The sequence below is a fragment of the Hydractinia symbiolongicarpus genome, chromosome 8 (genome assembly GCF_029227915.1).
Source record: "Hydractinia symbiolongicarpus strain clone_291-10 chromosome 8, HSymV2.1, whole genome shotgun sequence".
Lineage (NCBI taxonomy): Eukaryota > Metazoa > Cnidaria > Hydrozoa > Anthoathecata > Hydractiniidae > Hydractinia > Hydractinia symbiolongicarpus.
In genome coordinates, this window is record NC_079882.1 from 9,733,826 (window position 1) to 9,748,423 (window position 14,598).

The 14,598-nt window shown below is 32.0% G+C and overlaps 2 protein-coding genes across 2 annotated transcripts in view; one reads left to right on the top strand and one right to left on the bottom strand.

Annotated features, from left to right (window-relative positions):
• Positions 1 to 13,893, bottom strand: part of LOC130655168 (p21-activated protein kinase-interacting protein 1-like) — a 20,491-nt gene extending 6,598 nt beyond the window's left edge. Inside the window, exons 1-10 of the mRNA XM_057457883.1 lie at positions 13,278 to 13,893; positions 8,094 to 8,203; positions 5,966 to 6,018; positions 5,765 to 5,885; positions 2,907 to 2,981; positions 2,704 to 2,756; positions 2,534 to 2,616; positions 1,006 to 1,068; positions 527 to 624; positions 335 to 443 (exon numbers count right to left, since the gene is read on the bottom strand). Of these exons, the coding sequence (XP_057313866.1) occupies positions 335 to 443; positions 527 to 624; positions 1,006 to 1,068; positions 2,534 to 2,616; positions 2,704 to 2,756; positions 2,907 to 2,981; positions 5,765 to 5,885; positions 5,966 to 6,018; positions 8,094 to 8,203; positions 13,278 to 13,355 (843 nt within the window). The 5' untranslated portion in view covers positions 13,356 to 13,893. The remainder of the gene's footprint in view (positions 1 to 334; positions 444 to 526; positions 625 to 1,005; positions 1,069 to 2,533; positions 2,617 to 2,703; positions 2,757 to 2,906; positions 2,982 to 5,764; positions 5,886 to 5,965; positions 6,019 to 8,093; positions 8,204 to 13,277) is intronic.
• LOC130655169 (uncharacterized) lies at positions 1,364 to 3,607 on the top strand. The gene is made up of 2 exons (XM_057457884.1): positions 1,364 to 3,191; positions 3,310 to 3,607. The coding sequence occupies exon 1, from the start codon at positions 1,508 to 1,510 to the stop codon at positions 2,435 to 2,437; it is 930 nt and encodes a 309-aa protein (XP_057313867.1). The 5' UTR covers positions 1,364 to 1,507; the 3' UTR covers positions 2,438 to 3,191; positions 3,310 to 3,607.
• Positions 13,894 to 14,598: the final 705 nt, after the last annotated feature.

Below are 14,598 nucleotides of genomic sequence, written 5' to 3' on the forward strand. Positions count from 1 at the left end.
CTCATTCTTAAGATTCTTGGCAAAAAAAGGTTCCCACCCAACCTAATGACAGCATTATTGATGATTTAATAAGTTAGTCAGCATAAATTTATTTTTTGATTATTTTGTAACGTTACAAAGAAACTTTCTTGAAATGCAGACAGATGATATTTTGACATGATATAATAAGTTTAAAAGTTTAAGAATGACATAACATTTTAAAGTTTTAAATATTATAAAAGAAAAAGACTTGATAAACAACTTTTTATTTTCTATAACAGAGCCTCCTTAATTACAATAAAATTTGGATATATCTAGTGAAAGAAAAACCAAGAAATACACAAGAAATACTCACATTTTGTTGATTCAAACACCACCCTTTCAGGTTTCCATCTGAAGCCACAGTAAAGAGTAAAAATTTGTTTGGCTCATAAGGATGTGGTGCGATTGAAAGTGCTTTTGTTCTAGTAATAATGAATTTTTATAGAAAAACACAGATCTGAGCGCTACAATATCAAATAAGGAAATCACACACATCTATCCTAACCTTGTTTTATGAGCAGCAAATCTTTGCAGCACCACTTTCTTCTCAAAGTTATACAAGATGACATCATCTGATTCTCCACCAATTATTAGTATTGAATCCTAAAAAAAGACTTACCATTATTAATAGTATGTCTTAGTGTTTATTGTCGAGATTTCTAAGAGGCTTTTATTGAAGACAGGTGTTAAATAGATACTAAATAGACACTAAGAAATTCAAATACTTATATATTTTCATATCATTACAGGTAACCTTGAATGACGAAAACTATATTTTGCCTGCAGAAGGGGGCAAATACTAGAGAGGGGCATATATAAGAGACCCAGCCATTATTAAATTTTTCAATATTTTAAGTGGAAATACACGTTTAAATAACAGATTTAATGTCTGACTAAAAATGTTTAATTGAAATCATTGTTTACGATTGTTTACGATGATATTATTCATCATTGTGCAAGTAAATATGGAACACAAAAACATACAGTGACAAACTCAACGGTAAGAATATACTTCTCACAACGATATACATGTGGTTCATCAACACCCTAAAAATAAAGAAAAGTTAAATTAAAAAAAAAGAAAATATCAACAAATAAACATAAAGTAAAACAAGTATAAAACATTATCTTTACGAAGCTGTTAATTAATGTTTTAAGTATAGTTATCTGATCTATGGCAAGGTGGTTTTCTTACCAACGCATGAAAAAAAAAACACAAAGAAAAAAAGCAATCTCCTTAGGTGTTGTAATAAATTATTTTAAAGCATTAATATTTGATCAATTATAACAACCGGTATTGAAAACAGTCTTGTAAACAGTTTGCATTCGTTTTGTAAGGAAAGTTAGGATATACAACAGATGGAAAGACAGCTGTAAAAAGTTAAATAAATGAAAAATTTAATATCAAGTTTTTTGATAAATATTTATCAACAGCACAGTCTGGCCAAACTGTGTTATGGAACTGTAAACCCGTCCGAAATTTAAAATGGAATTAAAAACCACGAGAAAGGCTGTTGTGAGTGTTAATACATTTATATGCATTGTGGGAACATTTGTTAACATTTTATTTTTAGTTATTTTGTTGCGGAATAGAAACATTTGTCGACAAAAACCAATAATATGCTTCCTGAGTTTAGTTATTTGCGGAATTCTATGCAGCGTTGGACAATGTATACTTTCTGTGCATCAAGTTTGCTTGTTGTTTTTTCACCCATATTTGGTTGAAGATAAATACTGGAAACGAATCATCTATATTGTGCCATTTTTATACACTTTGTTCTGTATACAGATTTTAAATCTATTATTTGTTTCCATTGATCGACTCATTGCTATAAAATGGCCATTCATTTACCATGCTCGTGTACAAGCTACCCATTACACATACGTAGTAATTATTCTTTTAATCATGGCAATAACCATAGGGGTATTGACCTATATTTTTCTACAATTGGGATATTTGGAAGAATATATTCAGGCTGCAACATTGTGCCTTATCTTATCAGGACTCTTGGTATTGTTTATATCCAATGTTGTACTGTTCATAGAGACAAAAAAACAAATACGTGCCATGAAGCAAACATCCCTTGAGACGACTAATCCAAGAAAACAAGAAATCAAAAGTGCAACGATCTGTTTTGGGCTGGTAGCATGCTTTTTTATTCTATGGATGCCTAAGGTTGTTGATATTATATTAAGAATAACAACAGAAAAATATGGGAAGCAACAAATTATTTTAGAATTAGCATCAACGTTTTTTTTTAATTTGCAGCCTGTGGCAACAACTACAGTATACGTATTAGCTAATAAAGTCATTAAAGCAGAATGTGTTAAGTTTTTTCAGCATCGTCTGTTTAAAAACAGAATCTTTACCGAAAAAGAAACACATTTAAAAAAAAGAACTCGTCCTGAAAGTTGAAAACAATCTTTTTTAAAAAGAAATTTTACCAAAAATTGAAGACATTAAAAAAATATCCATACTAAAAGAAAGTTGGACAATTAAGTATATACTTACACTTATTTTGTAAACAGTCAGTTTACATCCAACTATAACAACATAAGAATCTCCAGTAGGTGACCAGCGAACAAGTTCACCAACTTCAAAAAATAAAAGTATAACATTAACAAGTATGTATTGTCATATGATTTTTAAATGCAAGTTTGTCACACAATAAACAGGCATACCTTCCTTCAGGCTAGTTGTGTATGCTGGTCTTCCTGTTAAAAGATTCCATGTTCTGAATAACAAGATGATGTTCACATATTATAACAAACAAGCTTTCATTATTACAATGATGTAACAACGGATAAATAATTTGTTGTACAGATAATACAAACAGAAAAATGTAGAAACAGTAATAATGCACACAATGTATAATAGAACGTACTTGATTGTTTTATCCTTTGAAACTGACAGCGCAAGCCTACCAGATGGATGAAGTGAAATTGAGTGAATTGCGCCTCTAAATATTACATGCATAATATTTGACAGTATTATTGTTTGTATTTAGCTTTCAGTAAATGATTTGATATATAATAAAAAAAATTAAATTTAAACTAAAAGGCATAGCAGGCTTTTTTTAGAAGTATTTAGGTTGATGTGCCACAAAACGTTCACGTCAGCTGGACCATGAGGGTGTGCGAACCTATCTTGCTTGTGTAAAATAATTCAGGTGCAATATTTATATAGAACTTAAATTTCCAGGCCACTCTTTTACTTATTAAATTTTTTCATTATAATAAAAGAATAATAGGAATATCCAACCACTTATTTTTTTTGGTTGTTTCTAGGCATATGCTACACATGCACATCATTGATCACTTCATAAGTCCCCCACCACATTAATGGATACCATCTTAGATGTGGAAAACGAAATTGATAATCTGATTCGCTTATGGAATGCACGCCAAATCGACTTCTTACCCAGCCTCCTATGAAGTTTTATTGTTTGCATTTTTTACCTTTGGGTAGTTAAACTAGAACTATATTATAAAATGATTTGCATGTGTTACTGTATTGTGGAATTACATCTGCTGCAATGTAAGTTTATAAAAAATGAGAAGTCTTAAATATAGTTGAAACCATTTCTCTTGTTTGTGTGGTTTCGGTTCATTGTTACCTCTTTTCAATTAAAACTAGAGTGTGTTGTAAGATATTATATTCTTAAGTTTACGATACTGTAATTTTATTGACAATTTTAATTTAAAAGCATGGTAATGAAAAAAAAGAAAACTCTTTTATACAATTGAAGCAAGAGCTTTTTTGTAACTTTTTAGCTAGCTTGCATGTGTTTAACTGCAGACATGTACATCAATTTATGATGGTGTGATTGAAATCATAATCTGCTTCAACTTGCTATGGTTGGTTTTGGATTGTGTTTCTTTTGTCTTTTTGTCTGCCTTTATACTTGTTAAGATATAAACAAAAAGTTGAAATGGCTTGAAAAATGATTTCCATAAAAAAACCCGAGAAAGAGTTAATGTGATGTTGTAGCTGTAAAAAAAATACTTACAGTTAAACGAAATTTCCAAGATTAAAAACCCAGGGCCAGAAGCTTTTGCAGTTAGAAAGAAATGACTTTATTTCTGGCTCAGTTTGAAGCAGAAATAGAACACTGTGTGTAAAAATATATAAAAGATTTAAAGATTTAGTGTAAAATTGTATTTTTAGTCGACACAAAGCCAACATTTCAATTTAACTATGTTCTAAGCATACTTTTGTTCCCTATGCCAAATTTAACATGATGCAGAATCTGCATAAACTATTTCACTTTAAAAAGATGCAACTACAATACATTCACAATGGTGACACACTCGATTCTGTTGTTCAATTCACACTTTAAAAAATCAAAGTAGTGTATGCTACATTGCCTGTGAACATTAATCATGCTAGCTTTTGAAGCCTATTAAATGTCTGATCAGTTGCTAAAAGAATTTTTTGGGCACAATAAAAACTTAAGACGTCTGGATGGAGCTAAGTTTGTGCAAATTTAAATCAGCTAAATGGGGCAATCAGCAATATTTTTAAAAAAATAATTTTTTGAGAAAACGATTTCAAAAATGGGCATTTTCAAAAGAATATCGAAACTCAAACCAAGCTGGTCATTATTCCTATTTCTCTATTTATTTATTTCTATTTTTCTAAACAACAGGCCTATGTTTTTTAAACAATTCAAATTCTTATAAAAAATCATGATGCAAAATAACCAAAATAAAAAAAAGAGGCAGCTGTTGCTAAAAAAATCAAAACAAGAAGAAATAAATAAAGTTACAAAAGTGTTCACTTACACACTTTTTTTACAACAATATGCTTTATAAGAAAAAAAGGGAAGGATGTATTAAGTATTTTGAAGAGAAAATTGACACTTTCTGCACTCGCGAAGTGTTAATCCACATGCAAAAGAATTACCCACTGTCAGACACTGCAAGCATTAAGCAATGTGAAAATAAATTTATGTTGTAAAGGTATTATTTTTACAATTAGTTAAAAATACCTTTTGCAAAACTAAAGTAATGTTAATGCATATTTCTTGATTGACACAACAGTCCAAAAAAGCAATACAAAAAGTATTACATATTTACACATTAGTTCTGTCATGATAGCTACTTGGTTAGCACCTTGCATTAAGATACCATGGTTCACTGATAGTTTGAATTCCGTCATTTTTTTAAAATAAAATTTTTCGAACCAAACCTTGTTGTTGATGAGCAACTGCAATTTGGAACTTTGATAGTTAGTTACCAGTTCGAAACAAATACCATCCTTGCAGGCGACATAGTAAAAATGCAAAAAAGCTCTGCTCAGATTCATAAATAAGGTTCCATATGAAAATGCACTTTATCCAAACAAGGCATATGATAAGAGGAAAGACAAGACAAACTTCTTCCAACAAATAGCTCTTCTAGTTGTGTGACTTCAAAATTACAAAATGTTATCGTTTGTTGCGAAGCAAAAATAGCAAGGTTGTTTGTTTAAGAAAGCATGCCACCAAATGATTCTGTTTAGGGGTGTGTAATGACAGTCGCTAGTACATGCAATTTTCACGTATCACCCATCAAAAGTTTCCAGTACAAATCTTATGTTAACATTTTGATAAAAAAAACTTTTATTTAAAGAATAAACTTTATTTGTGAGGTTCCAAACCAGACTGACGAGCAAAAAATGGTAAAGATGTTAGAAAAAATTTTGAAAAAAAATCTCAGCGAGGCTATAATTTGAAATATTAGTTATAAAACCACACCCTACCTATGACCCTTTAATGTTTTCTCCAGTTCCCATGTTTTGCACTTCCATATACAGATTGTGCCATCTTCACTACCACTCAACATGTGTGATGTTCCACAAAACATTATACAAGTGATAGTCCCTAATGAAAAAGTGAGATACTTTGTAAACAAATAAAAATTTATTCTTTAAAAAATAATAAAAAAAAATTCTGTTACATACCAGATTGAGAAACTAACGTTCCCAATTCAAGATGTTTTTTCATATCAAATAATCTAAAATAAAAAGGCAGTTTGGTAGGCCTAGTCATAGATTGTGAGCGAAGCGCTCGTAAAAGACTTTTTTAAACATGCTCATGTAACTTCTTTATGTTCATATTTAGGTTTAGATCTTTTGCTAAAGATGCACGAAATACTAGCTAAGCCTGATATACCATATTTATTTGTTATAGAGAACATTTAAGGAAGCTCCCGACAAATTTTCTTGAATGAGTAACAAGTGATGGAAATAAAAATGCCACTGTCTCTTTGTTATGGGCAGCAATTACTTTCATATTGGTGGCAATTTAATTGTTGTCATTGAGCACTTTCCCTCTTCTCTCTTCCAAATTTAACAGTTTGACTACTGACCCAAATCATTTTTCTATAAAACACACATTCACAAGTTAGAAATGACAATCATCAGATTCTAAGACTTCAGACTAATAATAAACTACTACTTTAGTCAAGGTCAGAATAGCTAGCAAATACCAACTTATGTTTTCAATAACAACTCCATGCACAATGAAAACCCCACGCATTTTAAATTTAAAATTTTAACTTTTTCAAACTTAATATACATTTCTTTGTCCCATACGTTGCTGCAAACTTTAGTTAAAAAGGAGGTTAACCCAGAATTTTCTTTTTAATTGGCCCATAAAATAATAAAGAAATATAACTTAGTTTCTAAATGTTGTGTTTTTCTCGAAACTACAATCTTGGTCAAAATATGTGGAGGCAAGAGACAGAACATTTTGTAGTTCCTCACCACAAGTAATTGCATAGACTATTTCTATATCAAATTCATGCATTTGAACTTCTCAATGCTCAGTTTTCAGTTAGGATAATAGGATAATAATTAGTTTCCCCAAATTTGGACATATTCTAGGAAATATGACTATATTTACCCATATTTGGAAAATGACAAAAAAACTGCCTATGTCTGAATATTTTTGTTTATTGTAGCTTCTGCCTTACTACCGTATTTTCCGGTATATAACCTGCAGGTTATAAGTTGATTTTTATGACTTTCACTGTTGCTGCAGGTTATAATGTGGTGAGGGTTATGTGATAAGTTTTATAATTGTGAAATTTAAAGTTTATTAAAACTGCATGCATGATCCTATACCTTCGTAACCATGCTTCACCTACGTGATTTAATTTTGTTTCACACATTGAAATTGTTTGCCAGTGCTCTTGGATTTTTACCTAAATTGAGACGTCTCCGAAAAAATAGTTGATTAGATTAATATTTAAGGGCGTTTTGGACCTTTCGTTTCTGAAAAATCTATGAATTTAATTAATAACCCTTTTTACCCTATATGGTCCTGATTTTTTATCTACAAGAATGTGGGCGCATGTACAAACATATCACGAGCTCTCTCTAAAACACAATTCTGTAGCTCATTTTTCTTTTGTGCTGAATGCAATTCTAATCTATTTATTTCTTTGCCTTCACATTGAGTACATTAAAATGATTTGCCTTTGGCAATAGAGCATTCTAGCAGGTATCATTTTTAGGTTTAATTTACAAGTATTTCACAACCTAGTGCCCAGGACTTAATTATTAATTCCTGTTCAAAATATTGAAAAAAAATAAAATAAAATGTATAGATGATAATTTTCTTTTTTTATCTTCGATACCTTTAAGCAACAGGTGACCATTAAAGTAATAAAAAAAAATTAATTAGAAAATAAAATTGATTAGACACATGCAACTATCTCCTCCCCTTTCCTTGCCATTCATTTTATCATGCACACTGTGATTGCTGAGATATAAATGGATAACAAAATTATACAAACATTAGAAAAGAATGTTCCGTACATCGCTGTTAGAGACAATCCGTTAATGTTGTTTATTTTTATGCCAGAAAACTCAAATATACATAAAAAAGAGAGATTTTACTTTTTTTGGTTTTTTTGTTTGCTTGTTTGACCGAAGGAAGCAAGAGTTATCATTGGCTGAAACTAATTTCTACAAATAAAAAAAAACAGCATTGTCTGATTTAGTACTGTCACCATTAGCAGAAAAACGACTTGGTCAAATTAATTTACTTGTTGCTCATTAATTTTCCCTAGATATAAACAAATACCTTATAGTCTCATCTGTGCTGCCAGAAGCTAGATATCTACCTCCTGTAGATACAGATTTAATGCATCCAGTATGGCCTTGGTCAGTGAATAATGGTTTAAATTGCCATTCCTAAAACAAATTATGAAGCATTCTATAAATCAATATTAATGTATTTAGCCTGTGTCACCTTTTTGAAAAAAATTAGTTACCTACTTGGTTCCTTGATTTAGAAACAAATTCTTAGCTTTTTTATACGCAAGGTGCAGGAAAATCAACTTACAGTTCTAATTTTAAAGCCTTTAAGTCTGATATTTTTTTATTTTGTTTAAATGGATCCTGAGGTACTTTTACAAGTTGGACTGAAAGATTTTTATAGAAATTCCCAATGACATATTCACTTTTTTTAAATATTTGTTTTTCTTGTCGCCTAGATGGCCGCTTCGATCTTCTTGCTCGTTAAAAATTTCAAACTAGCTCCAGTCCTTTTTAGTGGCACATGACCCTATTACGTAGTATTTCAGTAGCGTTCGCAAATTTATGAATTTCACTTGCTATTATTAATGACCTTTATAGACAAAAACAATTAATATACTGTCGTAACAAAGTTAAAAAAAGTCCATGTACTTTCCACATCGATCCCTGTACGAAAGATTTGTTGTTGTTTTTTAAAAAATAATTCAACATCATATACTAGCAGTCTAAGCAATAAAACAAAAAAATATTGTATTAGCAGCAGGTGTGTGCATGATTTCTTTTATTTCAAATTTAAAAGAATTTATTTCAACAAAAAGGTTGTAAAAATAACTGATCTATAACCTGTCGACCTAGGCGGGGTATGATGGTCAAGTGGGTATCGCCAACCTTGCTCTCAACAATCCTTGAGGATGAGGTTGCCTAAGTTACTCAGTAGATGGCGTTTATTTAAAGCATTACGGTATATCATTTAGCATTTCTTATGCAAATATTTCAAACGAGTCCAACTTGTAAAAGGACCTTGGGATCCCTTTATATTTACTTAAATATTCCTGCCATAAACAAGTGTTTCAGCCTATGAAATAAAGTCAGGTTTACCGGGTCTATACAATAAAGCCGAGTTAATGTTATATTTTCAAAAAAATTAGTGCAAATCCTTTCTATGAATTGTGAAACCCAACATTCATTGAAAATCTAATTTATTGCAATAATTATAGTTGCTTGTAACAGGGGGTTCAACCAATTCTCTTTAAAATTTTTGTATATAAACTTTTGTGGTTAAACATTGGCTATTACATTTGGTTACATTAAGTTTTGATTTGCTCCACTTATGGTGAGACATGCTAAAGAAAAATGACCTGTCAACAATTGATTCCCATCTTCCTATTGACACATGACCTTTTAATATTTGATTCCCCTTCTTTCCCTGTTATCAGTTTAAAAAACTTTAAATAGTAGTTAATTTTAATACAGCGAAACAGGTCATAAAGGTCTTTCACAGAGTCTATGAATCCACTACTACACTGCTACACTAACCACATAGAGGTGAAGACCATCAGTGTAGAATATTGTGAACAAAAATGATTTGAAGAGCAAAAAATGCCTCTAAAGTTCCTCTTGAAATATGATGGTAGGAATAATATGTCATATTATTGTGCAAAGATTGTACTTTTCCCTTGCATTCCTTACCTACCACGTGTCCATGGTGATTGTTACTTTTAGGTTACTCTAAACTTCTTCTTTTTACTTAATTTTGTTCTCAATAATTAGTATATACTTTATAATACCTTCTCTGATTTTTTTTTACAAAACTGCAAATTTTTTTAAAAAATGGAAAACATTACGCTGTTTTACTGTTTTGTTTGGTATATTTTTTTGTCTGCGTAAATCATAACTTGCATTACATAAGCAAATTCACTATTATAAATGCAGCATTTTAGGCCCTGCCATGAGATTTAGTTGCGAGTGTGCCAAATTGCATGTGCAAGTAATTGCTGACGTAAAATACGAAGATACCGTAGTTGCATCGTCAAATAAATTGCCAACGTAATTTTGTTGTGAAATTTGAATGAATGCCACGATTAAAAACGGTCAGTGTTATTATGAAGAACGTAAGGTATAGAGAACATTAAAGTCGGCCCCTTTCCTTCATGATGACACTGTTATGCTCGGCTGGTGCATTACACTAGGGTGACCACTAATAAAATGAAAACAAATGAAGGATATTAAGGAGAATTAAGGAGACAAATTGACATTTTAAAGGATATTTTGATGCAAACAAGAATAAAAAAAAAAGGATAATTAAGGAGAAAAACAATTTTATTTCTCTATCTATATGTTACATACTATGTTCTATGATAAGAAAATAATACATATTATACAATTATGGCCTGAAAGATAGGAAATTAGGATTTCAGGTAACAGAGAAATATGTCTTATTTTACTGGTGGCAATCCATGAACACATTTACAAAAAAGTTACGATCAGAAAAAATAAGAAATAAGGAGAAATTAAGGAGAATAGCTAAAATTTTAATTTTTTTAAGTATATTTTAAGTACTTTTCAGGAGATTTTCTTTTTCTAAGGTTTATTTCAGGAATTTAAGGAGGAGTGGTCACCCTGTACACTGAGATTTGAACGAAAGACAGAAGACCATTTGGAACCATGCCACTAGCCAGTTCGATCTTCATCGTCACAGAGAATACTGCGAGAAGAGTGCGCACCCACGCAAGTTAAATATAACCAGGACATGGGAGGGGTTAGGTGTCCTGTACCTTAATACAGCTTTCGGACGAATGTTCTTGTGATGTAATACTAAAGAAGAAACATGTTGAATAAAGTTTAAAAAATCTTTTTAAAGTGGGAAAGAGGAATCAAATGTTTAATAATAATAATAATCGTAAAAATTGTATATCATATTAAAAAGCAGTCCAGAAGTTCTGTCTCCCACACGACACGACAAGCAATAAGTCAGCCCTGCCCTCGGTTTTGTGAGAAGAGGTGTTCTGCGAAGACTGTAACAATTGAGTCTTCTGTACAGTTTTGCTTCATGTTAAGCTGTGTCAGCGACAAGCATTTTCGAAGCATGCCATTGGCGACTTCTGCAATATACAACTTAATGATGCCCTAACCTATCAAATCTTATCATTATGACTTGTGGATAATGATAAAAATATAAAGCAATTAAGTTCATAATGAAAACAAAAGATATGCAAAGGTTCTTTATGTAGACATGAGATCGTTACATGACGTCCTCTAACTCGCGTAAAGTAAGATTTAAGCGGTACTGTACCCTGTTCTAAATTAATTTCACGCATGTAAATTATCTTTTCGTAGTGTGGTTAAAAGCGCGTAATCACCCTGTAGGCAACGTTTTTTGAGGTACCTATTTTATAGTAAAAATTGAAAGATATACAGGAGAAAACATTATCCTGGAAATTTTATTTAAAACTGACAACCAGAACATGTTCAAATGTTTCATAGAAGTAGCAAACTCACCCCAATTTCTCTTAGCCTACAGAACCGCCATTACATTTAATTGCACGAATCATGCGATAATAAACGCACTGCAAAATCGATCACATGGTTACTGGATTCATTCCATTACAAAAAAATAATGAATGAGGAAGAGTATCCATAGCTGTGATTCCATTGTAATGCTTTTATAAATGTATCCACAAAGTTCCGAACATGATAAATCAGATAAACCAATCGAAGTTTCTGTGTTATTCTTTATTATTTAAATGTTTTAACTTACTGAAATCAGACTTCTTTGCAACACTGACCACTTCTTGTTGTTTTTTCTGAAAACAACTTTGCCTCGCTAGCTATCTTACCTTCTGATTATATTCCTTTGTTCAAACAGTTAGTCGTTTCCTTACGTGGACATTATCAGATCTAGACAATTAGAATATCAAAATTTTCAGAATTTCCCCTTTCATGCTCTAAATTTAATTATCTCCATAGTGCTGCAACTATTTTTAACTATCACAATGAGCATTCTCCCCCATTGGGTATTTTGGCTTATAATATGCAGTAATCCCTGTCAGGCTAATGAAAAAAGAAAGAGCGTGATAAGCATTAATTATCATAATTAATAACCATGAGGCAATGCTGTGGTTTCTTCTTTCTGTTTTGTTTTGTCTGGTCTCCAAAAACAATGACGAATAGAAAAGAAACAAATTAAATATAAGTGGAGAAAGTGATACAGATGTTTTTACGCGCGGCCACTTTTTTAAAACAGAACCTAAATTTCTTTCCACTTTTTGATGCTATATTTTGCAAAGATAAAACAAGCCAAAAAGAACAGCATGGTGAATGGAGCCTACCATATCGGGGATTTTATTGAACTCCATCTCAGAGCCCATTTAAAGTTAAGGCAGTTTATTTACTTACGGTTTCGCACGAACATTTTGCGACAGCCCGCTTATTAGACAAGAATAAGAGATCAACAAGATTTTGCGTGTGTGTGCCCAATTACACGCCTTGGACATTTTGCGCGTGTGTGGACAAGCTAGGTCAGAAAGTAACTAATAATTACTGAATTCTTTAGCCACACCTAATATATTTTTGATATAAATTTTTTTTAAAAGTAGAAGGTTCTCCTTTAATCAACAAACTCTGACTGCATAAACAATGGGTGGCAACTTAATGAATAATGAATAATAAAATTTTCCTGATTTGTTACAACTGTGATGTAATTTCTCTTGGCCTAATCACACATGTACTGATAAGAAAATATTTTGCCATCAGTAAAATGACAACAATTCGGCGATTCGGTTCAGCTTTGTTACCACTTTGTGCTTAATTGACGAATCACATTTGTGCTACATCCGCCATTTTTAAAATTTCGCAGGGTAAAAACAAACCTAGTTCGTAGGGGGAAGAATGCTAAAAAATGTGGAAATGGAAGAATAATTAGCTAACAAAAGGTAAGCACAATAAAAATCTGTCTGGAAATGATGCTTAGCTATCTAGATTTTGCTTCAAAAAATTATCTTTGTTCAAAATTCCTAATGTTGTTCTTAAAACTCCACAATATGTCCAGCTCTGCACTCTCTTCACCTAAAATACCGAAACTCACCTCCAAAAAAATTGTTATGACGTAAAACCGAATCGCCTAATGGGCATGGGCTTCCACAAAAACTTATGCTAAGTAACAATAAATCGTGAACGTCGATAAAAAACAATTACTCAAACAACTTAAAAAAAAAGATTAAAGCAATTGCACCTCTTTACCATCCTCACAATTTCTTGCAAAATTGAAACCAAATAGCACATGGTTATAAGTTCCGACCACAATCTCCATCTTAAGTTAGGTTGTTATTGACTTTCTCACCCATGTTTCTTGTTTTTTTTAACCGAATGGATGAGCGAGACAGAGAAATTTTGACTGTTCTTTCATGTCGTGCACACAGAGTAAAGGGTGGGCGTCTTAAAGATCCGCCCTGAACAACCTCATCATCCCTCCCCTAAAACACTTTACGCCCGCCTCCCCTGATGCGCGCTCTTATATATAACATGATTTGATAAAAATAAAAATATTGATTGAAATTGAGAATAGCATTTCACTTAACAGATAAATACTTGTTTCTCTTGATAGCTAGTGACTCGCTTAATCATTTGTAAAAAGATTTAGCTTCACATCCTCTCCCTTTCACAAACGGCGTGAAATGTCCAAAATCCGTTGGTTTAATACGGCGTTACATTTCTCTTCATTGGTGTCACTTTTTTTGAATTTTGGTATTTCTATACCTTCCAGCGGGTTGAAGACTGTTAAAAAAATGTTTTCTGTGGCCATAGGCGGCGAGAAAAGAGACCCGGGGACGAGGTTGACCCCCTCTCAAACTGTTGCGCGCAATATCGCCCTGGGCTTCTTCTATTTTGAGGCTGGCGATTTGTTAACAGTCAAATAAGGGCTAATTTTTTTGAACGAGGGAACAAGGATGATTTTTCGCGTTGTGAAAAAGAGGTTGGACGAGGTTGCCGCTTTGGTTGCCGTCTCAGCGTGTGCGTGTGTGGAAAGAAGCGACTATTAATGGGATGGAACTATTCTTATAACGCAATCATCCCTTCTACTGGTGAAACTGAAGGGCTTCAGGCAGCGTTTAAAAAGTTCAGCTTTAGCTTAAAGTAGTCTGAAAGAGGGAAGTAAAATTTCAATGAGGGTAGGTGTAAATACCTCACGTAAACACACAATCTGTAAATCCGTAATTTGTGCAATAATTGCAGAGGCAGGACAACATCGATCCTAGGGCATGTAGCGTTTTTGATATAATGAAGCAATATTCTAACTATATATATTCCATAAAATGATTAGTTGAATTTACCAAGGTCTATGTGAGAGTGTGCATCTAAAAATATTTACAAATGTCCATAACATCAGTAATTAATTATTTTGTTTTTACATTTTTCCTGAAAATATTGAGAGTTGAGTTATCATCAGATAAAAATTTATTCCATAGGTATGGCCCCCTATGTCTAATTGAAAATGTGCAAGATTTTAATAAAATCTTTGGCACTTGATAATTATTTTTGAAAATCTAGTATCA